This window comes from Mastomys coucha, unplaced genomic scaffold, assembly GCF_008632895.1.
Source record: "Mastomys coucha isolate ucsf_1 unplaced genomic scaffold, UCSF_Mcou_1 pScaffold1, whole genome shotgun sequence".
NCBI lineage: Eukaryota > Metazoa > Chordata > Mammalia > Rodentia > Muridae > Mastomys > Mastomys coucha.
Genome location: NW_022196891.1, coordinates 59,411,975 through 59,437,717, shown reverse-complemented (window position 1 = coordinate 59,437,717; position 25,743 = coordinate 59,411,975). Strand labels below are relative to the sequence as shown.

Sequence of the window (25,743 nt, the reverse complement as noted above, 5' to 3'; positions counted from 1 at the left end):
CAGCTATGTACACAAAGGCTGCCTGGGGCCTCAAGGATCTGTTTATTTGGTAATTTTAAAAGAGTGGGAGGCCCACAGAGTTCTCACTTACCAGAGTCAAATGTGACTTGGGCCCAGCACGAGGCCACAGGCCATCCCAGGGTGGCGAGCAGCTAGCCAGCAAACTTGGGAAAGCAGAAGCCGCTTTTAAACGGCCCCAAGAGACTAGGTCTTTTTCAGCCCTGGGGAAATCAGGACCAGTATGAGCAAACTCTATGAAGCAAGGCGCCCCACTGCTTTTCGAAGATCCCTCCTTTCTTACCTCTCCATCGTGGGATGGGGGAGAGCGGAGCCAGGCCTGGGGAGGGGGCTGTGCACACACTCTAGGCAGTTGGGAAACAGCTGCTTCGCGGCTCTAGCTTTTGGCAATCCTCGGTTCACACGCAAATGCACGTGGGAGGAGAGCGGCGCTCTCATTTGATTGGTAACTGCTGCTGTTTCCCAAAGTAAACCAACATTGATGACACCTGGGAGTTCAGGGCTGAAAGAGCCAAAAGCACTGGCCTGGCCTAAGCATATCCCAGCAGACCTTCTGCTGGTGCCAACGGGCCACACCCTGCCGCCCAGCTTGCCTGTGTCCTCCCAGTGGTAAAAGGAATGTGTTTCCGCAGGCCCCGTGGCCCAAGCTTCTTCGTCAAACCTTGCCTGTCAGCTAAGCTCTGTTCCCTTGCCAGAATCAAGACTTCTACAACTCTTCGAAAACGCTGCCGCTGAATTTTTCACAGTTAGGAAGTCTTTTGGTGATTAATCCCCAAAGGGCTCTAGTCAAAAATGCATGTCACCCACTCAGAAAAAAACGAACAATTGAGTCCTGCTAGTAAGCCAGCACAGCATCTCCTTAATATAATCTGAGAACGGACCTGCTTCAGTGTGAAGAGAAGACCCCAGAATCCAGCCCTAGCCCAACACTCTTAGCACACTATCTACTTGAGTTTACTGATTTTTGTATCATTTGCCTTTATTCCAGTTGAGCCAACCATCTCAGAGCTCCTAGACACCTAGGTCACCCTGCACTGTCACCTCCACAGGCTTCCATAGATTCTTTGTCCCAAACTTTGAAGATCATCGTGCTGTGCCCAAGCACCTAACTCACTGCCCAGGCAATACAACTCAAGAGTCTGTGCTGCCTGTTCTCCAGGACATGGCCTCCAGGAGCTTACTTCACAAGGGTTTTCTCTATGAGCACTCCATCCCGGCAGCCTGTCCCCAAAAGCAGCAGCATGCCTCCTGTACCTCTCCTACAGCTGAGCAGGCAGGCATTCTTCCTTCCTCTTCGTAGCTTGGAAACCTCAGGACGTCCCAATGTACACATTGTAACTGTGGATCTCCAGCCCAGTCTCCCCTATTTCACAATTTCAGCTCCTGGTTCATGGCTGTCCTCTTTGGTGCCATTTCTGTCTTAATTCTGGGACCTTTTCACACATATGCAGGCAATCCACCCCCCCCCCATCCTGCCTCTCATTTTATTGGGCTTTGCTCCTCCATCAATTTGACCTTCCCCGACCTCAGCTACTCATCCTAGCTTACCTGCTCATGGGCTTAGACTTCTCATCCCTCCCTATTTCTAGAATAACTTCTTGGATCTCAATCTACTGACTTTTTCTACCACCCTGCAGCCTCTGTCCCTCCTCCTACCCTGAGATTCATTTGACTAATCTACCTCTCTGGATAAAACCAACTCTTTACCTACCCTAGTTTGCACCACGCAACTGAACACGACCTGGGAAATACATACAAACAAGTGCATAGAGTGGAAGCTGACTTTCTTTTAAATTTCTTCACCACCATACTGAAAGGACTTATGGTTCTATTGCTGTGACTAAACACCATGAGCAGAGCTTATAAAAGAAAGTATCTAACTGGGATCTTGCTTACAATTTCAGAGGGTTTGTCCAGGATCATCATGGGGAAAACCATGGTAGCAAGCTAGCAGGGAGGGCTCTGGAGCAGCATCTGCGGGATTCACAGACAGGAAGCAGGAAGCAGGAGAGGAGAAGATTAGGGCGGAAATGAAGAGAACTTTAGAAACCCCACCCCCAGTGACGCGCCTCCTCCAACAAGGACACACCTCCTAATCCTTCCTAAACCATCCACCAAATAAAGCATTCAAACATATGGGGGGGTGGTGGTGATGCTCTCTCAGACCACTGCAGGAGCACTTCATGGTACCAGGATAACTGATGTAATCTGTCCTCCCAATACCCTCAACTGTCCCTGTGCGTTCCACTCCTTCATCCTCTCCCTCGCCCATAACTCTCACCTGACTCCTTCCTCCATTCTCTCTAGAAAACTGAAGTAGCCGAGAAAGAATTTCCCCACTTCAGCTTCCGTATCCAACAGCTGTACCCGTGTACCCTACCTTCCCACTTGCTAACGATAGCTCAGCTCTCTCTGTCTGTCCTTCCATTTGGGTATTACGTCCCATCTCCTCTCCCCTAGTCAAGAACACCTATAGCTCCTCCGGGTCAAGAAGCCTTGCCCCACAGCACTGTTTGTTTACTTAAGGTAGCCCTCCCTTTCTGTACCAGTCTCCTTGGCTGTCCTTTGAAGCAAAATTTCCAATAAGCTTCACTGCTACAGTTTCTCTCCTATTTCCAAGCCCACCCCAAATAAGTAGTTACTCCATCCCCCACACTAAAGTTTTACTCCTTTCAAGGCTGTGACCTCCAATGGTATGCCCTCCATCCTTAGAGTCTGACTGATCACAACGAGTCACCACTGCAGCCACGTTTTGCCCTTGATTTCTAAGGCACACAACCCTCTTGGTTTTCCTCTTGCCTCCCCGGTTTTTGCCACTGGAAATGACGCCATTCACCACTTCATGGCTCGTGCCTCCTCCTATTTATATCCATTGTCTGTCTCCTCCTGTTGGACTGTACTAGGCTGAGGATCTTCAAGCTCTTTCATTTATAAATACACCCCAGGCACAGATAACAGTACCTACCATATAGTAAGGGCACAAAGAGCATTTGTTGACTGAATAAACTCCGAAAGCAAACATCATAAAATACTAATGATATAAAGTACTTAGAGATTGAATTGGTCTCGTAACTAAAATATCTTATTCGATGTTGAGGGAAGGGAATGTAGGATACAAGGGAAGGCTTGTATCCCTGAGGGCTGTGAAGCAGCTGAAGCAGCTGCCTACCTACCAGTCAGTCTTTAGCCCTTGAAGCAACCCAGCTATCAAAAAGGCAGAGTATTAGCCTGCCCTGTCAACGCTGCCTCAGAAAATTGCCCGCCTCTACTCTGCTCCTCTGTCTCCTAAACTGGAAGCTGGAAGCAATGCAAACCCCCCTTACAGGGCTGCTATGAGCATAAAATAATGTATACTCGAAATGCATAGCATCATGACTGGAACACACAACACACTGTGTGCTCCTAAGATGCAGATATTGTTATTAGTCAAGCCCCCATTTACTATTTGCTTCCTGAATTTATGGAGACCTCAGACGTACTTCTTTTTTTTTTTAAAGTGGTTATTTATTTTTTTATTAGATATTTTCTTTATTTACATGTAAATTTCTCCTTTCCCAGTTTCCCCTCCAAAAAACAAAGAAACAAAAACAAACCCCTGTTGCCTCCCCCCTCCCCATGCCTGCCACCCTACCCTCTCCCACTTATTGGCCCTGGCATTCCCCTACATTGGGTCACAGAACCTTCACAGGGCTGAGGTCCTCTCCTCCTATTGATGATCGAACTTGCAATCCTCTACTATACACATGCTGCCAGAACAATCAGACCCCTCCATGTGCAGTCCTTGGTTGGTGGTTGAGACCCTGAGAGCTCTGAGGGTACTAGTTAGTTCATATTGTTGTTCGCCAGACGTACTTCTTGATTCACAAGTCCGTGAGAATTTCAACTCACAAATGCTACTGCAAAAAGGAACAGCTGTAACTTCCACAAGAGGGCACTGTGCCCCAGGCCTATATGAAGGGTTTTGAAATACTGCATAATTGTGTAACTGATGCCCTCTGCCGACCTGTTTACTTTTTCTTGTCCTTGGGCCTTCTTTTGGCTTGGAAGGTGGATGTGATAGCCTCACATGCATCCTCAGGTATGCTCAGCATGAACTTTGAAACCCAGAGCCGCCCCCAAAGCTTTCTGAGAACTCCACAGTACTTATGGACTCACCCAAAGCAGCAGCCACAACTCGATTTCCACAGGGAGTCCTCATGCTGCTGAAGACACACCTGTGTCTTCTAGCTCTCTGCTTGGTGTCAGAGTACAAGACTAGCCGTCTTTTGTCACCCCTGCAGCCCTGCCCCTCCTTGATCCTGTCCACCCCAATGCCAAAGCCTGACACCTGTGTTACTTAGTTTCCCGTGGCTGGAAGAAAAAAAAAATCCCTGTGATGATCAAGCTGAAGGAGAAATGACTTCCGCTGAACTCCGTTTCAGAGGGTGCACCCATGGCTGCTTTGGGTGAAGCAATACGCCATGGCAGGGAGCCCATGGAGAAACAAAGCTGCTTATTTCAAGTCGCTGGGAAACAGAGAGTGTCAGGCCCAGTAGGCCTTCAAAGGCATATTCTTAGACACTCCACTTCCTTTCACACCTTTAGTTCCCTGAAGGTTCTAGCACTGCCCAGTAAGATCAGACATTTGGCATGTGAGTCTTTGATGGACAGAGAAGATCTAAACTATACTAGCTACCAGCTCTATCTGGGCAAGGTAGACAAAATGGCTTCCTCCTGCTCCACCTCTGCCTCCTCTCCCTCCCCTCCCTCCTCTTCTTCCTCCTCCTTCCCTCCCTCCTCCCCTCCCTTCCCTTCTTCCTCTTCCTCCTCCTTCTCCTCCTTTTTTTGCTCTCACTTACACCATGCCTCTCCAGCCTTTCCTGTAACTTAGAACAAACGACAAGCAGAGCTCAAGGAGAGAAGCAAAATGGCAGAAGGGCGGTGGCTTTTTATGTAAACAAGTATTTGACAGGTTGAGATATGATTACAATATGATTGAACTCTTTCCCCTGGTGTTTCCTCCCGAATACAATATTTACTTTAGAAATCTGAGTCATTAATATACTGCCCACACCATTTCCGTGTGCTTTAAAGTTGAGACTGGCTGGAGAACTGAATTTAAGTGACAAACGGTGGTCTCAGCAACTGCCAAAGCAGGTCAGACGAATCTTTTCCTCTTTGTGAATTCCGATCAGTCACAAGCCAATGAGGCATAGGCGAGTCTTATCCTGATAGCAACAGGTCAGGCAGGGCTCAGGATTTCTCAGTACTGAAAAACAAAGCATGACTTTTGGTTTTACTCTCCCTCCATCCTTTTAGAATCCATTTACGTTGCTGGTCTGTGAGATTTTTCCTGGAGAAAATGCAGAAATTCCAATAAAATTCTATTTTCTTTTGGTCCAGACTTACCCTGGTGCTGCTTCAGCATTTTGTCTACGGCAAGACATCATCTAATGAACCAATGGGCATTTGCTTTTGCCCTCTAACTTTTTTTTTTTTTTCAGAGTTTGAGAAGTGTTTGGTAATTCCCCTACTAGTGAACTATAAAGCCCTGCCTTTAGTGATGTATAGGCCATGGGCACATGTCCTAAGTCTTCCTTCTGGGCTGGGTTCTAGTGTCTACTCCAATCTTTAGAAGGCTGCCTCCTGTCCCTTTGATTTCTATGATTTGGGTTGTTCAATTCATCATTCTATTTTTAATTCCTCTATTGCCTAGTTGTGAGGCAACTAAACTGTAAACAAACAAACAAAAACAAAATAAAACTGAAAAGCGATGGCAAATACAACAACACCCTGCTCCATTATGCTTAGACTTTAGAGCCAGCAAGCTCTGAGCACAGCAAGTGGAACTCATCTTCAGCCCAAATGTAAACCTATCCCACTGATATTATCTGCACCACACCCTGCACTCATTAGTTAATTCATGTGGCTTTAAAATAATAATAAAAAAAAAATGGCTTTAGTTCAAAATTCTAGTCGAGACGTTTCTGAGAAATCAAAAAAATAAAAAGCATTACTTCACAGTATACTACCCCCTTGATAGTTCTAATCTGAAATTACTTAGGACAAGCAGAGAGCAGCACCACTTTCACAGATGGAAGCAGCCACTGGGGAAAGGACCTCATTCTTTTTGTGCCTTTGCCCTTTTCAAATTTAACCTACCTTCCAATTATTATGGCACATCCAATGTCCCTCATCCAATTTCCTTAGGACCAAAAACATTTTTTTATTTTTTCCCTCAGATTTTTAATTTTTTACATAAAGGGATAGCTTGAGAATAGGACCCATCTAGATACAAGATTTACTTATTTCATATCCACCTTATACACAGTATTAAGACAATTCCATATTTCTTAGGTAGTTTTGCACTTGCAGACTTCATGGTGTAGAATGTGGACTTTTCACAGGGCATAGCACTGGGGCTCAGAACCTTTCGGAGCAGATTCCAGAGCATTTCGGATTTCAGAATTTTGCATCTGAGATGCTCAGCACTAACATCACGTTTTGGGTGGGGCTCTCAGGACACTTCACTGCTTATCTTCTGCAACAGTTCTTCAATATTAGAGGCAGAAACTGAGAACTGAACAACTAGATAATTCAAGACTTCACAATTTGTCCCACCTTTAGACAAGATGAATTGCTCATCACCAGCACCAGAGCCCAATCAATGGACGAACAGAGAGTTGAATCATGCATGACTCAAGCTCTTTCTTTCCTCCCCCAGATCTCTGTGACTAAATCCCCACCACTTTCCCATCTTTGTGCTTTGACTGTATCCTATGTAGTCACATCTTGCCTGAAAATGTTTTTGTAACTCAAATTAAATCTGAGAGTTTACAAAGTATAATCATATTACGAATCAGATTCACAGCTATGGTAACACGTATTTTCTCTGAAATGCCACAGGTATGAATCCCAAACTGAGTAGTAACAATCATTTTTGGAGCCGTAACAGCTGCCCTCACTGGGCACACTTCTTTGCTCCACAGTTTTACATTCTTGCTAGTATTACCTATCTGGTTCTCAAAGGCTTTCACCCGCTATTCTCCAAGAGTAAATTAAATGTTACCTCTGGCTTCCTAATAGCTTGGGATGAACTCTCCCTCCAGCCTCTTTCAATATCTCTACCATTTTGTTTCTATGGGGTATACCTCTCCTTGAGTAACCACTTATGTGGTATTGGACACCAAACTGGATACCACCATCAGGGATTCCCAAATTTGGCTTCTAGATATATAAAGGTGCCCCTTAGTACACACAAAAAAGGTTAAACAACTAATTACACACACACAACACACACACATACACACACTCCTTCCTACTACTTTTGTCTTATGCTCTCATAAAAATCATGAGGCAGGGCCAGTGTGATGGCTCAGCTGGTAAAGGCTTGTTACCAAGCCTGAGTTGGATGCATGGGACATACATGCTGGAAATAGACCACCCTCTCTCTCATACACACATAAATAAGGGCTCTTTTTTTCTAAATAAGAGACAATGCAATGGATATTACTTTTTTAATAAGCAGAACCCACATTACACCATTTGTTACAGGGAATAAAGGACAATAATTCATAACAGCACCAGAAAGCTTTTTCAGTCACAAAGTAACTGAAGGACAAGTGCTTTCCCCCAAAGCCCTTGGTTAAACATTTTCTTCTGACCCTAGCTCTAGCACCCAGATCAGTGTGCTGCTTCGAGAGTGGAACCCTGCCTTTAAATGTTACACTGGTTAGGTTCTATGTTTTTCAACTTGTCTTAAGAATGAAATGAAGGCCCCTAGCTTAGCTAAGGAACCTAGACAAGTCTTCCTTGATCTCGGCTTCATCCCAAGGCCCATGAATGTTTTCCTTAAAAAGCTGCAGGTGAATGAGGTAGTAAGGGCAGAGACAGGAAATGGAAAACAGCAGAAGAGCAAAGAGTATGGCTCCCACAGCGCTAATGGACAAAAGACCTCCAAAAGCTGAAAAGGCAAAGAGCAGAGTGACCCCCACATAACTTCTCGGGGTATAGGCCTTCAGTTTCTTCTGTAACATGGGCCACAGCGCAAAGATCTGAATGGCAAACGTGACCATAATGAAGGCGTGCAGTGACCGGGGAAGGCGCGAGGCCAGGCAGACAGAAGCAAAGATGGCCATGTTCAAGGACAGGGTGCTGGATACGATAGCAGCATTGGCGCCATAATCAAAGAAGATGAGATGGCCTAACAGCATAAAGACGGACATGGCGTAGATGGTATCTGTGCTGACAGACTCTGTCAGCGTCTTCAGCACGGGTGAAAAACCGTAAGTGAAAGTAATGAAGACCAGAGTACTCTTCAGGTCCGCCCACCGGGTCCGCCCACTCTTCTTCCGTCCATCACCTCCATCAACAAGATCAAATAACACATACCCAACCAAGGAAGACGCCAGTCCAGTCCCAAAAAGCCACTGGGGAGCCAGAAGACCCTCATCCATGTACCACCAGATCACTACAAAAACACAGACACTGCACAGCTGCTGAATCACTACACTGGACTCAAATACCACAGCCCAGTATTGGTATTTCCGGGCATAGATGTTTTTCCGGAGTTCTTCCAGGAACCTCTGGTCAACATAGTTATCAGGGAACGGCTGCCGCTCATATAAAACCTTCTGCCACTTGACTTCTGGGGTGTCCGTTACATGTTGAGCACACATTATCTCATTCTTTCCTCAAATGCAGGCGGGCTCAATCTCCCTCAAAGACGTCCATAGGGTTCTGGTTCTTGATAAAGTTGTAGATTAAGACATCTCTGGAAATGCCATGCTGATACCCTACAGAACTTTCCTTGTTTACAAAGGCTTCAGTCCAGGCTAGGCCTGCAATAGATGAGTTTGTTCTGTGAGTCAGGACAACACAACTAAGTTCCTAGAAAAAGAGAGAAGTGTAAATATATGGAAGCTGGGAAACATCGTGGTAGGCATCAGTTACAATCCATCAAAACAACTCCGGTTACTGAAAGCCTAAATAAATTGTGTCTGGTGACATAATGAGGCATTAAACCTTCGTATAATCTTAATAATTGATACTGACTGGACTGACTGGCAATGTTAAATGTCTTACGCACCTTCTTTAATTGTCACAGCCTTACAAGTTAATAGCAGTCCCACTTTACCTATTAAGACATCTGAGTTTCAAAACAGTAGAGTATTTAGGTCTCAGGGTAACAGAATGGAGCCAGAGCTCCAACAAAAGTCTAGTGTCAAAGTCTGTGCTTCCGGTCATTCTTCTCCAAGCCAGTCTTAACTTGGGCGTTCATACACCCTAAGGTATGTACTATTTTTGCATGATTACATTTGCAACTTATGAAAATGTATAGGGATAGAATCCATAGCCGTCACCAGGTTCCCAAAGGCATCTGAATAAGTTATCGGTCTAATGACAACAATAATCTGCACCATACAGAAGGGTATGATCTCCACAGTTTTAGCCCAAGCCAAGAACTTTGGTGATTAGCTGAGCTTACTATCCTTTAAAGTGCTGTATCATCCTAATTAATTGAAACAGGAAAACTCTAGCGCAGGATCAAGAGAACAACCACCCCAGAGTCGAAACACAAAAGGTCATTCGGCAAATTTGAGGAAGAACTTCCTGCCGGACCTTCTTTATTTCGTGGAGGCTAGGATAGACCTTCGCTTTAAAAGCCGTACACCCTGGGATCGGCCCTCAAGCACGGGGACCTCTGGATCTGAGAAGTCCGCGTCACCAGGAGGGGAAGGGTTTGGAGCTACCACTCACCCAGCCGGCCTGCCCCGCCCGCCGCCGCCCCTCTCCCAGCCTTGGCTCCGCCGGAAGGGCGCGAAGCGAAGGACGCCGGAACCCACCTGCACCAGGCTCTTTAGGGGGTGCACGACCGAGAAGAACAACCGCCCAGCTACTTCTACATCCGGGACGCGGGCTAGGCGGGGACGACTGTGGAGAAGCACTTCCGGATCGGCACCGCTCGGCCGCCGAAGCGTCCCGCCCCCAGACGCCACACCGCGAGGTCGCTGCTGCCCTCTGCTGGTTGCTCCTCTCCTTGGAAATCTGCTCGAAGTGGAATGCTCTAAGCCTGGGAAGGTGGCTGAACATGAGTTGTCAGGCTCTCAGCCATGGGACTTTCCACGCTTCCAAGCCCTCCTCCTATAGGTGCCCAAGCAGGCTTCTGGTATTCACCAGAAGGAGGGGGGAAAAAAAATCCCAGATCTCACGTAGCGTTCTGTGTGTTGATTTCCACAGAGACGATGTGATCGTTAGTTTGTATGTGTCCAAAGCTAGTTAGTGATAGCAAGTAGATCAAAACTATCCAAATGTGGATGGCTCCAAAGCTAGATTCTTTCCTAGCCTTTGCCACCTAAAAGGGATGAGGGTGAACGGCCTTTGGGACAAAAGACTGCTGATTTTCAACTGGAGTCATGGAAGTATCACAGGATTTATAAATAGATGGATGTTCAAAGAACTGAAAATATAGAGAATATTGAGTGGACACAAAAGCAGAAAGCATGAGCCCAGTTATTAATATTTACACTGTCCTTTGAATTCTTTGTCTCTAAAAGAGAGAAGGCACTTATTTGTTCTTTACCTTATTCACGTATAAAAATGATTTGCAATGTATTGATTGCTGTGTGGTTGCTATTAGCTTACATTGGTTATTTTAATACCAGCACTGGTCAAGCATTGTAACATTTTTTAATGTTGTTTTTAATTATGTCTATACATGTGCTCCTGAATACAGAAGTAGATGCTGGATCCCCTGGAGCTATAGTTACAGGCAGTCATGAGCTGGCATGTGGGTGCTGTGAACCTGGGTTTTCTCCAAGAGGAAGGAGTGCTTTTAGCTACTGAAGCATCTCTCCAGCCTCTGACTCCCTGTAAGATGTATTTTTCATAAGTGTGATAAACTCTGCAAACTGATCTCTTTCCATCTCTCTTTAGGCTTTTGTTCCAAAATTTGACAAGATTCCGTGGCTGAGTGAGGCCAGCCTGGTAAACAAGCCGCTGATACTCAGCATCCCCAGAAGGTAATCTCCCAGCCTCTGAGGACAAAACATCTGAGGAAGAGCTCAGTGCTTGGGCTCTTAAGGGGGAGAGGTGCATGTGACCTGTTGAGGAACCAAGTCGAGTGCACAAAAATTAAGAAATGCCCTGGGTTGTGCTGCATGGGGCCTTATTAGAAGAAACGAGACCCACCATAACCTTCATGTCTGTGTGCACCAGTCAACCCCAGACACTTTAACTCTAAACACTTCCATAGCTTACTCTGCCTGCTTTAGTTTCTAGTCTTCAAATTCTATCAAAAGTCTAGAACTATAAGACGCCATCTTTATAGAGTATCAATTGCTATATTTCACGTGGGGCCTCCTCCAGTTCCCTGGGTTCCCTCCTCTCTCAAAAAGCCCATAGAGAACACATTTCTGTTTTTTGAAAACTGAGGATTTATATGTAGGGGCATTTCAGCTTCCACTTAAAATAATTTATGTTCTTCATTCAACACCCTCATCCCCTTAGTAATTAAGTTGTCCCTGGGTGTGGTGATAAGTCTTCTCTGGGGAAGAGGTAGGTTGTGAGGTGTTGGTAGGAAGTAAGGAATCAGGGGCAAGCAAGGGAGGTACAGAGGCATTTCCATGGGCTTGTCACAGCATACTCTGAGTTTCTTTTCCTATTGATAATCATCATGCATCCTTAGGGCTGTGAGCAAATGACTACACTAGGGGCATCCATACCTCAATAACACACGTTTGCTTTGTCTGCACTTTAAAACAGTTCTCAAAAGCCTGATAGATGACTTTGTGTATTTTCAAAGCAAACATTTGAGTGCCTGTTGTTCAGGTGTGTTTGTGTGTGTGTGTGTGTGTGTGTGTGTGTGTGTGTGTGTGTGTGTGTGTATGTGTGTGTGTGTGTTTATCTGGCATGAGCAATCAGAAGTTCAATAAACTCAAAGGTTTGCTTAGGAAGTAACAAAGTAATATATCCATTAAGAGTTGATAATACTTCAAGAATCATCGTGAGTAATGACAACTTAGCATCTATTTGAAATTCGACTTAGATCATAAGCTCACATGCAGTCAGATGGAAGCCAGCCACACTGATAGGGTTGGTGAGATGGAGGTAGCAGTGAATGAGAGAACTGACCAAAGGTGACACTCCCTCCGCCTGAGTCAGTGTTGTCTCAGTTATCTTAGTCCGGAGCCAAATATGCTCAGTTTTCTAATTAGAACTATGGAAACTTTCAATTGCTAATGCCTGATGTTAGTAAGCTAACCACCACCATCCCTTAGGACTCCCTGATCATTAGATATGCCTCTGAACCCAATGGCAGCGAACATCCCAGTGCATGTTCATCTTGCCTCCAACTCCCCTGTTCTCTGTCCAAGTCTTTGGATCTTCAGTGGGAGGCTGGGTTATCCTGTGGAGACAACTGGTGTTGTTGCCCTGTCACATCTTCATGTTTCCTGACAACCAGAGAGAGTGGAGAGCAGAGCAGAGCTTGAGAGAGGCAGGCTTAGGACTCCACTGCACAGTCATGGTACCTGTTCTTTCAGAGTCAAGATCAGGGTTGTCAGAGAGACTGTTCCATCTGCAGCATCTGAAAATGGATGCAGTAACACACACACCACCACCACCACCACCACCACCACCATCACTGGCCAAATTTAGGCCAGTGATGAGAAATTACTTAAGGTAGTAAGTGAAATTCTTCCCAATCAAACACTAAGACTGATTGGGAGCAATCTTGGTATCTGGTTGGAGAAATGAGCCTACTTACCTCATAAAACTTGTGAGATGACTAAACAGTACCTGTGGAGAACCCCGAGCTCTCAGAGGGCGGGATAAAAATACAGCTTATTGGGAAAGGAAAGAGGATAATTGATGTATCACTGTTTTTAAGGACAAAATGTATTTGTCCAGAGTTCCAGGTCCCAAACTCTTTGTTTGGCAGTAACTTCCCTCAGCTCTTAGGGGATAGTTCAGTGCACTTGAAATATTACACACCCTTGGGCAAGCAGATCTAATAGAATGATCTAGAAAAAGGTAAAGATATGTCTCAGAATATGCCAACTTTAAACAAGCTCTGGGAACACAGCTGTGGGGATGGAGGTGAGACACACACACGCACACACTTGCACACCGCCCCAAGAGTAACATAGAAGTGCTGTATGAAGCTTCCAGAAGCACTCTCCCAGCTTGGCCAGACTGCTGAAACCACCCCTGTTAGTGAGAAGTAACACGGAAGCGGGATCAAGCCAGCCTTCTTACCTTTCCTGGTCGGTTTTGGGCTAATAAATCTGAGGCAGCCCATTCCCATAACAGAGATGCTTCCCAGGACCCAGGGAAGTGGCAAGAGAAACCAACCAGTAAATCCTTCAGGGACACCACACTCCTTTCCCATGAACAATGAACAATGAAATCCCTTCTCACTAAAGCAGAGAGGTGTTCTTGGCAGAAGATCAGCACTCCATGTCTCCATCTCTTGGACGGCAGGGACATGCCCCGTGTCTCTCCGCGCCCCCCCCCCCACACCCAGCCTCAGCCCCTCATTCTTTAACTAAAGGATCTTCAGTGGGAGGCTGGGTTATCCTGTGGAGACAACTGGTGTTGTTGCCCTGTCACATCTTCATGTTTCCTGACAACCAGAGAGAGTGTTCCAGTGAAAGCTGTTCTGTGTGGGAGGACAGAGGTGAGTTGTCTGAGTGTGCATAAAGTCTAGGAGGTCCAGCCAGGCATAAAAAGGATGGTTCTTGGTAAGTGTTAGAGCATCCATTGCAGGTGCTTTGAAGAAGAGACCTAAGCATTTCTGTGCACTTCTGCTTTCAGGAGCAGCCCCTTCCCCTGACTTATTTGTATCTCATTCAGGATTCTCATTAGTTAGTTGGAAAAAAGAAAAAAAAAAAAAGGAAGAGAGAAGCCAAAGTGGCATAAGGGGGACCACCCGCCATAAGCCTGAGCTGTGCCCAGCTGCAGCAGGAGGCAGGGCAGGTGCCCCAGGCCTTTCCTGGAACAGCTGGGGACAGGCTCTCCCAGCCCAACACTGATTCTAACTTCCCTCTGCATCGATTGCCTAGGTATCACTCCTCCATTGTTCTGACTTCATACAAGAAGGATACGTATCTGCCACACTTGCTTGAAGATTCAGATGTCATATTGAAGGTACTCAGAAAGTTTTCATTGAACCCAGCTGTTAATCCTCTTGCCTCACGAGAGTAGGATGTTTTGTAGACATTGTATCTTTTTCTTTTATCCCTAAGAGAGAATGGGGAGGTATTTCCTAACCCCTTAAGGTGAGTCTGTGCCTGGCACATCATCATTGTTCAGTGAATATTTACTTGTTCAATTAAGTGAATTTGTATCACCACACATAAAACCAGGTTTTATTTGTCTTTACCGGTGACTCAAGTATGTTAGTGCCCCAGTATATCACCACTAAAACTAAATAATGTTAGAAATACCAAAAAGGGAAAACAGAAATTAATTTTTGAACAACCTGTCAGAGCCCTTCAAAGATAGCTCCCCAGCTTGTAGCTGGATGGATCCTCGTTAAACCAACTTCTTCCTCAACCCCATGGTTACTTATGTCTTCTACAAACAAATCCCTACTCCTGTGGAACCTTCCTTTAAAAACCCCACTCTGCTCATCTGGCTCACAGAAACCCAATACGACTGGTTGCTGGTGGCTCCTGGAGGCACTATGTGGCACCTGGGCATCTGAGCGAAGGTGCTTCAGCTCTTAGCACTTCTACAGGGAGGGGAAGGAGGGATACACCAGTGATATTGTAAAACTGCACGGATTCCTGGAGCCGTTGCAAGGCAGCGCCTGAAGGAGAGTTCCCACAGCACTTGGCCCCGTGCCTAACACGTCGTAGCACTCAATTACTATAAGCAGCAATTATTAGGAGCCCTCGTGCCCCCTTTCTGTTTATTCTAACACAATACAGAAATGGGTAATTCAATTGCAGCCTACATAAACAGAGCAGGGGCAAGCTGGATGAGACAAACCAGTGATAACTACAGAAATATCAAAGATTGGGGCAAAGAACTTGAGAAGATGGGAGGGAAGGGGAGACTCAGGCAAAGGAAGGAATATCAGTCAAGACATGGAACCTGAAAGTGCAGGAAAAGCTGAAGAACATCTGAAGGTCAGAGCCCATAAAGCCAAGAATGGTGAGCGGACATACCACTTTCAGCACGGGGAGGGGGGGTGTCAGGGGCCAAGCTGTGCTAAGTGTCATCACATTAGTCTCCCTCACAGCCTGAAGAAGCAAGTTCACGTAGGAGACTACCATGAAGCACACTAGGTGACTGGGAGGAGGAAAACTGGCCACAGAGGCAAGAAGCTTTCAGTCATTGACTAAACTATTTAGACAAGCCTTCATCTGCTGCCAAATGTGCTGCCTCCGGTGTGCCCTGGGTCTTAGTGCCTGTGGCAGCCTGGACACTAAAACACCAAAGCACCCTGTCATCTACAGCAGGGGCTTTTCTACAGACCATTTAGAAGCCTTCCTCTTGTGGCACCTAGCTTTTTTGTGACTGAAGTACTTGCGCCTGGCCACTAGATAGCAGTTAAGAGCAACAGCTTCCAGAGTCCTGACCTATAGTGGGCGTGACAGACCAGTCTCTGGGTAGCCGTAAGATAAACCCCAGATGCACTGCTCTTAGCAAGAATGAGAAATCCACCGACTGTAGCCTCATTTCTCGCTTCCTAGGGACTGCTCCTCCACTGGTGTGTGTGTGTGTGTGTGTGTGTGTGTGTGTGTGTGTAAGCACCATGCTGTGCCTCAAGTCACAAGAGACCCCCACAGTATGCTATGAGCTTTGAGTCCTTGCCACATATATGCTATGAGCTAAACAGGCTCAGCAGCTGCTCCTGTCCAGAAAGAAACTATGTCGCAACCCAAGGGAGTAGAATGTTCTGTGGATACTCTGTCAAGAAACTGCTAACCATCCTACAGCCAACTGGACACTGTATGGGTACAAAGGTCCTGACACCTGGCCAGTTCCTCTTCACCATCAACAGCCAAAGGGCACAATCTGAACGGTCACATTCCACAGTAGCATTCCTCACGTGCCCTGGAGGGGCCTTGCAGCAGCTGCAGGTGGCAAGTGTGCTGGGAGCAGACAGAGGACAAAGAAAGACACAGGTCTGGAAGAGGAAGGCAGACAAGGAAAGTAGGCTGCATGGAGGGGTCTAAAATGGTACCTACCAGGGGCGGGGGCAGATGGAGGCCCAGAGATGGTAAGGGAAAACTATGAAGGAAAGAAATGAAGCCTAAACACTTCCTCAAATATTTACTGGGTAGAGACTTTTCACTACCCACACTCTCAAGTAGAAATTGGCTTCATGAATGTTCTAGGAAGGTTAGTTATTCCACAGAGAGGGGATAGGAGAGCATGGGCCTGGGGAACTACACCTAGAGGCTCTAAACCACCTTTGCCAACCTGTGGGGCCAGGACTCGCAGGCTATGCACTGATGATGGCTCTCTGAATCCCTGTCCATACTCGCTCCTCACTCTCTTTGATCTAACTTTGGTTTTCCGGATCTAATGCAGTCACAGTAAACATGACAGCATTATTTATTTGGCCTTTAGCAGACCTGTAATAAGAAGTTTTGGCTGACAACATTGTTTAGCTTGGAAACAATACAAGATGAATCCCATTGTCTCGCCACTAAGAACTCTTTAGCTAATTATTTCTCATTGATTCTAAATTATGAAAGTCGTGGCCACATGAAACTACCTCATATGCTCCTAAGTCCTTTTTCTGTTTATACTTATCATCTATATACAAGTATAAGAATAATTTTAGAATAACAAGCATGATTGTTGTAAAATGATTATGGTCACAGAACTTAAGTTTAATAAACTTGCATGGTAGATGCCTGGTTCTTTTTTATGTATGCTTAATATTTTTCCTAACGAATAGTAGGGGGACTTTTAAAACCATATTCACACTTATTCTGTACTGGAAATCATTGATATTTTCAGATAGAGGGGGGAAAGCCTCTATGTTATTAATTCCACATAATTACTTTATGAATTTTCTCGAATAGTGAACATAGTCCCCTGACTACCCTTTCAGTCTTTAAAGGGTATCGGGATAATTATGTCCTCAAGTGGACTCTTAAGGATCCTCTTTTCCCCTGACAGGGTTGGGTTTTCTGTCTCTGACCCTTTTCTAAAAACAAAACAAGACAAAAAATTCCCATCCCACTGAAGCTAAGTGGGCATGTTACCAGACAAGTCTCTTAGTCTTTCACGGGCACTGTTTCCTCACTGGGTTAATGAGAAAGGAAACCAGGAAGATCTCTGCCAGTTCAGTCAGGAGGAGAACATGGGAAAAGGAGAGACATGGCAAAGGGCTAACAGAGCACAGACTGGCCTCGAACTCAGAAATCCACCTGCCTCTGCCTCCCAAGTGCTTAGATTAAAGGCATGTGCCACCACTGCCCAGCCTAAACTTGAAGCATTTTAAAAAGTCAAAATCTTGAGCCATGAGCTAACTCTTAGAAACCTCAGAAAATACTGTTCTAAAATAAGATCTCCCAGCTGTAAAACATGAAGAGGACCCCTCAACATCTGGGAACTGGTTGACATCTGGCTACATCCTGCTAGGCCTTCAACAGGTTGCGTCACTACTTGGGAAAAATAAGAGACACATTAATGTTTCAGTGTCTCTGGCTGGAGAGATGGTATCACCAGTAGCTTGCCTATGAGCCTGGCCAGTTTTCTCTCCACTGCTGCTGCTGCTGCTGGTACTACGTTAGCTGTAAGGAAAGAGGGTAGGGCAGGAATGGTACAGGCAGAAAAGACCTTGGTTCCATGGCTGGGAAAGGAAGAAGGATCAGAAAGGGAAAGGAACAGAGGAAAGGAGCCCTAGAGAACAAGGAATCTAAAATGATTTACATCAATTTTAGATTTGCCTATTGCAGCTGCCGTCTGTAACTCTGAGTCTACTTACCCTCCAAGTCAAAAAGACTAGAACAGCTCCTCTTGGAAACAAGACTGGCTGACTGTGAGCGCGAGCTGACTAGTTTTTGCTCAGTAGAAGACTGGCCTTTGTCCACTGTATTAATGAGGATGGGGAGATCTGTCAATTGTGGGAGGCACTACTTCCTGGGGAGGGGACTCTGAGCCTAGCACTAGCACGCAAGCATTCCTTGAATTGCTTCATGACTCTAATGCCATGTGACCCACTGCTTCATTTCCTTCTTGGCTATAATTGACTGTCTACCTTGGAACTGTGAGCCAGAGGGAAAACCCTTAAATTGCTTTGGTCGGCGTATTTTACCGCAACAATGGTGAAAGGAAAGCTGTGTCTTAGAGGACAATGAGTTAGCAAGGACAGATTAAGAATCTAAAGAATATTTTTGCCCTTTTCATACCAAAGGATGGTAGGCGCCATTGTTATTGGAGTATATAAACATTGCCAGCGTGGTTGGTAACTGTACCTTGGAGATTTCACTGATATGTTTGCCCCTCAAAAACACAGGTGATGGGGGAGCTACATGGTAGGCTACCTCTCGAGAGCCTGGGAAGACATAGCAGAGAGTTGGTTCAGCTTAAACCTAAGGAACATATACAGAGAGCCTCTTTCACATACTCCCTCCTCCCACCAGAAAATCTAGATATTCCAACCACCGGAGTATGGTTTGCTTGCTTATTCTCCCAGGCAATTTCATACTGTTTTGTGGACATGGGATCCCCTCGTATCCTCTTGTTCACACACCACACACACACACACACACACACACACACACACACACACGCACACGCACACGCACACGCACACGCACACACACACACACACACACACACAGGCCTATCTACTCATCTCTTGCATTTTACTCTTCTCAGCCCCTGTCCTCTGTTCATTTACTCCCTGTGAACTCGGCAATGCTCTCAAGCTTCGGGGTCCCCAGCAGTTAGAGTACCTTCAACACGGCGAGGGCCTGAGTCCAAAATCACCCCACAGAAGTTTGTTTTTTGAGCACATCATCTGCAGCCTATGGTACTAAATGGAAGGCTGTGAAGCCTTTAGAAGGTCAAGCCCAGCTGGAAGAAAGAGCACGTGGGCCTGGACCTTGAGAGTTATACCTACCCCTGCTTCTTCTGAGCCACCTACCTCCTGCTCCACTATCATGTGAACATGCTGCTGCTGTCAGCTTTTGCTGCCATGGATCAAATGATTCTGCCCTCCCCACCACCATTACCAGGATTGACTGAGTCTCTGAAACCATAAGCCAGGGTAAACCTTTCCCTCCTTGTTTCTGTCCCGTGTTTTGTCACAGAACAGAGAAAGGTAGCTATTACAAACACAGTCGTGCTCCTGAGATTCAGATTGCTGGACGGTGAGCAATTTGGCATGAGAAGCTGCATCTTATTGACCTCAGTGTACCTAAAGAATAGACAAGTGGGTGAATTTATATTAGCTTCATATCCTCCTGAGAGCTTTGTCTTATTTATAGACCCATAGGGCACCACCTCATATATGGTGGCCACACAATAAATGCTGGTTGTTAAATTACTGAATCTACTCATTCACGCTCATGCTTGCACTTGCCAAAACCTCAACAATAATACTGAGTTAATTCTTTGTTGTGTCCTATAAAGATGAAGTATATTTTATGTTGCGGGAAATATTTAAAAAGGGAACCAGTGCGTTCCACGCTAGTGCCAGCACCAGTGTGCCACAGAGCTCCAGGTGGGTGATCTCAACTCAGCAGTCTCTCTGCCCACCAACTCTCCACGGAGGGCCCCTGAGTTCCTCTTGCTACTACGCAACACTCCCCACACCTCACGGTCAGCCATCACAACACGCAATTACCCAGTAGAATTAAAATTCTTAAAGCTTATAGTTAACCAATCAACAGAAATCACAATTTAAAAGATGCCAATACAATAATTTCAAAGCCAATTGATAATGATAAAAGCTTTATCCTAATTATTCTAACCATAGGACATCATAACTGTCTGTGGCTGGTTCCAGCCATGCTGGTTCAAGTCCGCCTCTATTCTCCTTTCCTTTCTCCACTGAGATGCTCTCGGTCTCTGCAACTCTTAGCTCCACCTCCTTTTTCCCCATCCAATCACAGGCCTCCTCTGCACTAATGTAATTGAACAGGGGAAAATCCTGTGCCGATTTTAACGATTTGACAGAAGAGTCCAACTTTTGTTAGTATTCAGTCTTCAAACTCCAAACACCATGTCTCTCCCAGAGGATGAAACTACTTGCAGATCAATGTGGCAAAGGTCATCTTCAATGCACACTAATCATGCTGGGTTCAACCTCTCCTGTCTGCCGCCATACCTCCCAGGGCAACAGGAATGAGTCAGGGCAAACATGGGTCAACTGGAAGGAGAAATCTAAATTGATAGTCATTGTCTTTTTGTCACCACGCTGTTCTTCTTGCCTGTGTTCTACACTTTCTGTGAGTGTATCAGATTACTCTGATATCAGTGTGCATGACAAGGTGTTAGATAGAATCTCCAAATGTAATTTTAGATTCAAGTTCTCATCTCCCTCCTAAGGAATACTCTGCCAGAGATGTACATTAGTGCCTTCTGTTCCAGGTATGCATGCTCTGAGTCTCTCTCCCATATTGTACAGATGAAGTTTTGTTTAAAAAAAAAAAAAAAAAAAAAAAAGCAGTCCTTAGAGTGGATAGAAGGAAGAAGCCCCATCCTTTTTCCACTAGCTGTTACTTTGCCATGGCCAGCACAGCCCTTCTTCCCCAAAGGAGAGGGCTCAAAAGACATATACCAGGCTAGTTCAGCTATAGCTTAATGCACAATTACAGAAGTGCCATGGATGGACCATGGATGCTAGGGAGCCAGTGTTGAACAGAGCTAAGTAATGGATGCAAAGGACGCTACCTGGAAGAACCTCATAAAAGACTTAGAGGAGTCAAAGGTTCTCAGGCCATTTGGTGGAGCTTATTTGAAAATGGGGGAAACCTATAGGGAAATACATCCTGTCTGCCACGCATGCACAGGCTAAATGACCGACATCTTTCTGGATTTTAGTCTTTAGTCCCCTGAGCTAGCTGTCCTTGTCTATCACTGTATATAGCAGTACTGAGATGAACACCCTGGCTATAGTCGCCCGCTCCTGCTTAAGCCCTTTCAGAACCTATAAATGGGAGCAAATCCCAGATTCAGCAGCCTCTCTGGAGAGCTAAACTCAGTGTCTGTTTCATTTTTGTGAAAGAAAAAAAAAATTCCCTCTCTTGCCTATTTTTAATCTTTTCCAAGTCCTGGGTATCTTACCCTCTTATCACCCATCTCTGTCCCCTTTCCCCATAGGCTAGAAAGAGCGAGCACGAAAACCTGTCATCCCGAAACAAGCAACTGTGCTCCACATGTCGAGGATGTCAAGAAGTGAAAACGGTAGGCAAAAGGCGACAGACAAACTTATGTGCATTCCCAGGTAAAGAGCTTCTCTGCCTCCCCAGGAGCTCTGTACAAAGAAATAATGACGGCGCCCTTTCCAAAAAAAGGCTCTGGCAGAGCCTGAAATGAGGCCGTGGGTACTGAAAGCAGCATCTACTGATACAATGTAAGCAATTTTCTTCACTTCAAGGAGCCGAAAACAAACCAGGGTAGGTGGACCAGAGGTGAAGAGATGAGATGAGCCACTTTGAGGCTTGTTATTAGCTACATACTTACAGAGATTCCAAGAGCTATAGGGATTCTTCTCTCACCATGACATCTCCAACACACGCGCACACACACACACACACATGCACACATGTATGCACACATACACAAACACTAAGTCATCCCCATTATTGCAATTATGAAATAAGTTGCTTCCTTTAGAATTTGTCATTAATTCAGTCTGAGCCTCAGTAAAAAAAAAAGCTGGGAGAGGTCCTATAGTGGTTTCAGCCAGTCAGGGGTGTCCCTTGTCCTGGAGAACTATAATTTGTAATGGAAAATATTAGTAAAGGGGAATGTTATGGGAAAAAAGTCTCTCGGGAGATATAAAAGAAACAAAGACACTGCCACATGTCAGAGTCACTACAGAAAAGAGGCCTGTTTTAGGGGAGATCACAGGTCAGAATGAGGACATGGGCTAATTTAAGGATTAGGATTAGGGTAGCATGGCATTGGGGTTAGAATAGGGGTTAAGAGTGATTTCGCTAGTGGTTAAGTACAGGTGATGAAGGACCACTTTATTCTGACATCCACTGAATCTCCTTGGACTTAAGGAGACTTGACCAAGGGTTGGTGGATGAGGGAGAAGAGGAACCAGTTAGATAAGGAGGGAAGGCTGAGCTGTGTGATCAGTGAAGGTGAACTGAACGAACTCTGGCAAACGCTGCCCTCAATGTCATCATCTGATGGTTTCCACACACCGGGGACCACAGTGTTCAGTGTGAGCATTGGCTGTGGTCTGGACTGGGATTGCTCCTGGTTCCATTTCTGGAATCACATGCAGAATGCCCTGACCTTGGGGATAAGCTGGCCACAACCAACAGGCACACTTGGGACTTGAGAAAATCCTTTCTCAAGGCCTCTTCCCTGCCCTTTGCCCTAGCTCAGGCCTGACAGGAATAGACACGTAGACCATGGCTTCACGGCTCCTAGAGTGGCAGTCTTCCAGCACAACAGTGCCTAGAAACTCTTCCCTACTGCTGTCAAAACTGGCCGAGAAACTACAGAAAGATAGAAAACAAGTCTGAAATGCTAGCCTTACACTACACAGTATCCTTCAAGGGAAGGGATTGGTGAACCACTGGGGCACCATCCTTCCTTAGCAGCTTATTCAGTGATAGCTGGGGAAGATGTTCCTATGACTGGAAAAGAGTTTGTCAGCATTCTATTGAACAAGCAATAGATTATTGAAATAATTGGATGTATTTTTTCTGGCCATAATACAATGAACTCTTTAAAAAAAGGAAATTTCAGAAATTGTATAAATTCATGGAAACATGCCAGCATACTGTTGAACAAGCAACAGACTATTGAAATAAAAAGAAAATTTACCAAAATCTTAAGCAACTGAAAATGGAATATATATATATATATGTATATTATATAACATATATAATAACATGTATATATAATGGAATATATGTATATATGTGTGTATGTATGTGTATACATATGTGTGTATAATATATATATGAATATGTGAAACAAAACAAAATATATAGAGTACAGCAGAAGCAATACTATGAGAAAAGTTTACACCAAATAAGCACCTATATTTTTAGATAAGGAGGGGAACTGATTGCAAATAAGCAACCCTCTATGTATCTCAAGAGAAGAGAAAACCAACCTCCAAGTTACTAAAAGAAACAACAAAATTCAAAGCAGAAATGGAGACCATACCACAATACTACTCCCACGTGACAGTGACGTAATGAAGCGAAGAGTCTTTCTTGCACTCTTGCTGCTTCTAATGTAGTACTAGACATTTTAGCTAAACCAACTAGGCAAGGAAAAGAAATAAAATGGGCAGAGATAAAAATGAAGGAAGCCGAACTATTGCTGCTTGCAGTAAAAAGGATGCATACATGCATAATCAGATAAGTGCCTATCAAATATGCGTATATATCTACATATATAAAGAAAGGAAATTAAAGATCATCAAGATACTGTTTGAACTGATACAGGTAGTAAATGTTCAGAATGCAAAATTAGCATACAAAATCAGAAGTATTTTGTTAGCAATAATATAATGCAATTGTTGAAAACAATAAAAATATTCTATTCACAATAACTACAAAAAAGAAAAATATCTCCATTGAATATTATAAAACTCTGATTAAAAAAATTAAAGAGTTCATGAATTGTAAGAATTAAAACTGTTGCTGGGCAGTGGTGGCTCACGCCTTTAATCCCAGCACTTGGGAGGCAGAGGCAGGCGGATTTCTGAGTTCAAGGCCAATCTGGTCTACAGAGTGAGTTCCAGGACAGCCAGAGCTACACAGAGAAACCCTGTCTCAAAAAAAAAAAAAAAAAAAAAAAAAAAAAAAAAAAAAAAATTAAAACTGTTAAAATATGTTTACCCAGAGCAAAGTTCACATTCACATTCAATACAATCTTTACCAAACTGCTAATGACATTCTAAACAAAACAACTAGAAAAATCATGTAAAATCCATATAGAAACTTAAATAACTGAATAGCCAAAGTCATATTGAGCAAAAAACAGAGCTGTCTTGCTTCAAAATACACTACAAGCTATAGTAATCACAATAGCAAGGTATTGGCATAAAAGCAGACCCATAGACAAGCAAAACAGCAGAGTACCCCACAGCTTTACAGCCATTGGATTCTCAACAAAGAAGCCAAAAGTATGCACTGGAGGAAAAGACAGTCTCTCTAGCAACAGTTCTCAGAAAACCAGGTACTCACAGGGAAAAGAGAAAAACCTGGCTCCTCTTACGTTCCAAAAATTGAAAGTAGATCAATAACCTACTAGAAAGAAACAGGAAAAATATTGAAGATATCTCTATAGACTGTGATTTTGAGGAGAGAGTACAATGCCCAAAGAACAGAAAACAAAAATAAACATAAATGCATGAGGTTATATAACAAACTAAAAACCCGAACAACAAAAGAGCAGAGTGAAGAGACAGCCATAGATGGGGCAGGTTGTGAACTTCTTTTTTACAAAGAGCTAATGTCTAGACTATATAAGGAGCTTAAAATTTCAATAATAAAAATAAAACGCATATATAGAATGAGCAAAGGTTACAAGCAGTCACTTCTCAGAGGGAGAAATTCAAATGGGCAAATTTACGAGGGGGAACTCTGTACTTCAGTAGGAAGTCAGACACACAACCACCTTCTGATTGGAATAGTTATTACCAAAAAGTCCCTAAAGAACAAGTACGGGCAAGGTGAGGGAATGTTTGTACACTGGTGGTAAGGGGAGGGAATTAGTCATTATGGTGAGGAGCACAGTGTGGTGGCTCCTAAAATATTCCAAGTAGGACCTCCATGTGACCCAACCATTCATCTTCTATTATATTGCTAAGGAATGGATGCCAGCATATCAACAAGGCATTTGAGCCTGCTCTCTGATTACCGTATTATTCACAATAGCTAAGATACATTCCAAGCTTGAGGCCAAGGAGGCGATGAGAGGTTAGAGGATGGGTGGAGAATGCATAATGGAATATTACTCAGCAACATAAAGAATAGTATCTTTTCATCCACAACAAAAAAATCTTATACAGCCTGATGTCACTGTGCTAATTAAGGGAGGTCAGTCAGGTACTGAAACACACATGGTACCTAGTTTCTCATATACAGGATTTTCTTAAGGGGCTGATCAGGATATGTAATAGAGATCATTAAAAGCTGGAGGTGGGAAAGGATAAAGTTGACTAGTGGGTACCAAAGCCTAGATGGAAGTAACGAGTCCTGTAAGTTTGAGCCTTCCGCACAGTGGGATGACTACAGTCTGTGATAACCTATTATTTTATGTGTCAGTAGAAGCAAGGAACTGGAGAACTACAAATACAAACCAATAATTTGGAAAGTATCAAGTGTCTTAGTGAGCACACTGTGCTGAAAAAATTAGTACAAGTATGTGTTTATCACATTTTAAAAAACTTGTGTAAGGACAGAGAAATATTTAACTACCCTGATCTAATCATCACATTATACACATATATCAAATTATGACTATAAGTCTATACACTTAAGCCGGGCGGTGGTGGCGCACGCCTTTAATCCCAGCACTTGGGAGGCAGAGGCAGGTGAATCTCCGAGTTCGAGGCCAGCCTGGTCTACA

The 25,743-nt window shown here is 44.5% G+C and overlaps 2 protein-coding genes and 1 long non-coding RNA gene across 7 annotated transcripts in view; 1 reads left to right on the top strand and 2 right to left on the bottom strand.

Annotated features, from left to right (window-relative positions):
* The window catches only part of LOC116102513, a 29,261-nt gene extending 28,713 nt beyond the window's left edge, over positions 1 to 548 (bottom strand). Inside the window, exon 1 of the long non-coding RNA XR_004123211.1 lies at positions 302 to 548. This is a non-coding gene — a long non-coding RNA (uncharacterized LOC116102513). The remainder of the gene's footprint in view (positions 1 to 301) is intronic.
* The window catches only part of CUNH1orf105 (chromosome unknown C1orf105 homolog), a 43,868-nt gene that overhangs the window by 2,045 nt on the left and 16,080 nt on the right, over positions 1 to 25,743 (top strand). For both annotated transcript variants that reach the window (XM_031387211.1, XM_031387213.1), the window contains exons 2-4: positions 10,933 to 11,018; positions 14,061 to 14,145; positions 21,295 to 21,378. In XM_031387211.1, the coding sequence (XP_031243071.1) occupies positions 10,933 to 11,018; positions 14,061 to 14,145; positions 21,295 to 21,378 (255 nt within the window). The remainder of the gene's footprint in view (positions 1 to 10,932; positions 11,019 to 14,060; positions 14,146 to 21,294; positions 21,379 to 25,743) is intronic.
* On the bottom strand, positions 7,501 to 9,971 carry Pigc (phosphatidylinositol glycan anchor biosynthesis class C). Of its 4 annotated transcripts, none has more exons than XM_031387183.1 (2): positions 9,843 to 9,971; positions 7,501 to 8,886 (listed from the first exon to the last, which is right to left on the bottom strand). In XM_031387183.1, the coding sequence occupies exon 2, from the start codon at positions 8,673 to 8,675 to the stop codon at positions 7,782 to 7,784; it is 894 nt and encodes a 297-aa protein (XP_031243043.1). In that variant the 5' UTR covers positions 8,676 to 8,886; positions 9,843 to 9,971; the 3' UTR covers positions 7,501 to 7,781. The 4 variants fall into 4 exon arrangements, with proteins under 4 accessions (XP_031243043.1, XP_031243059.1, XP_031243035.1 ...); XM_031387199.1 differs by having other exon boundaries at positions 7,501 to 8,837; positions 9,843 to 9,932; XM_031387175.1 differs by having other exon boundaries at positions 9,757 to 9,865.

What these genes read in the sequence shown, in the direction of transcription:
- Pigc (XM_031387183.1), bottom strand. Translation starts at nt 8,675, where the DNA reads ATGTGTGCTCAACATGTAACGGACACCCCAGAAGTCAAGTGGCAGAAG.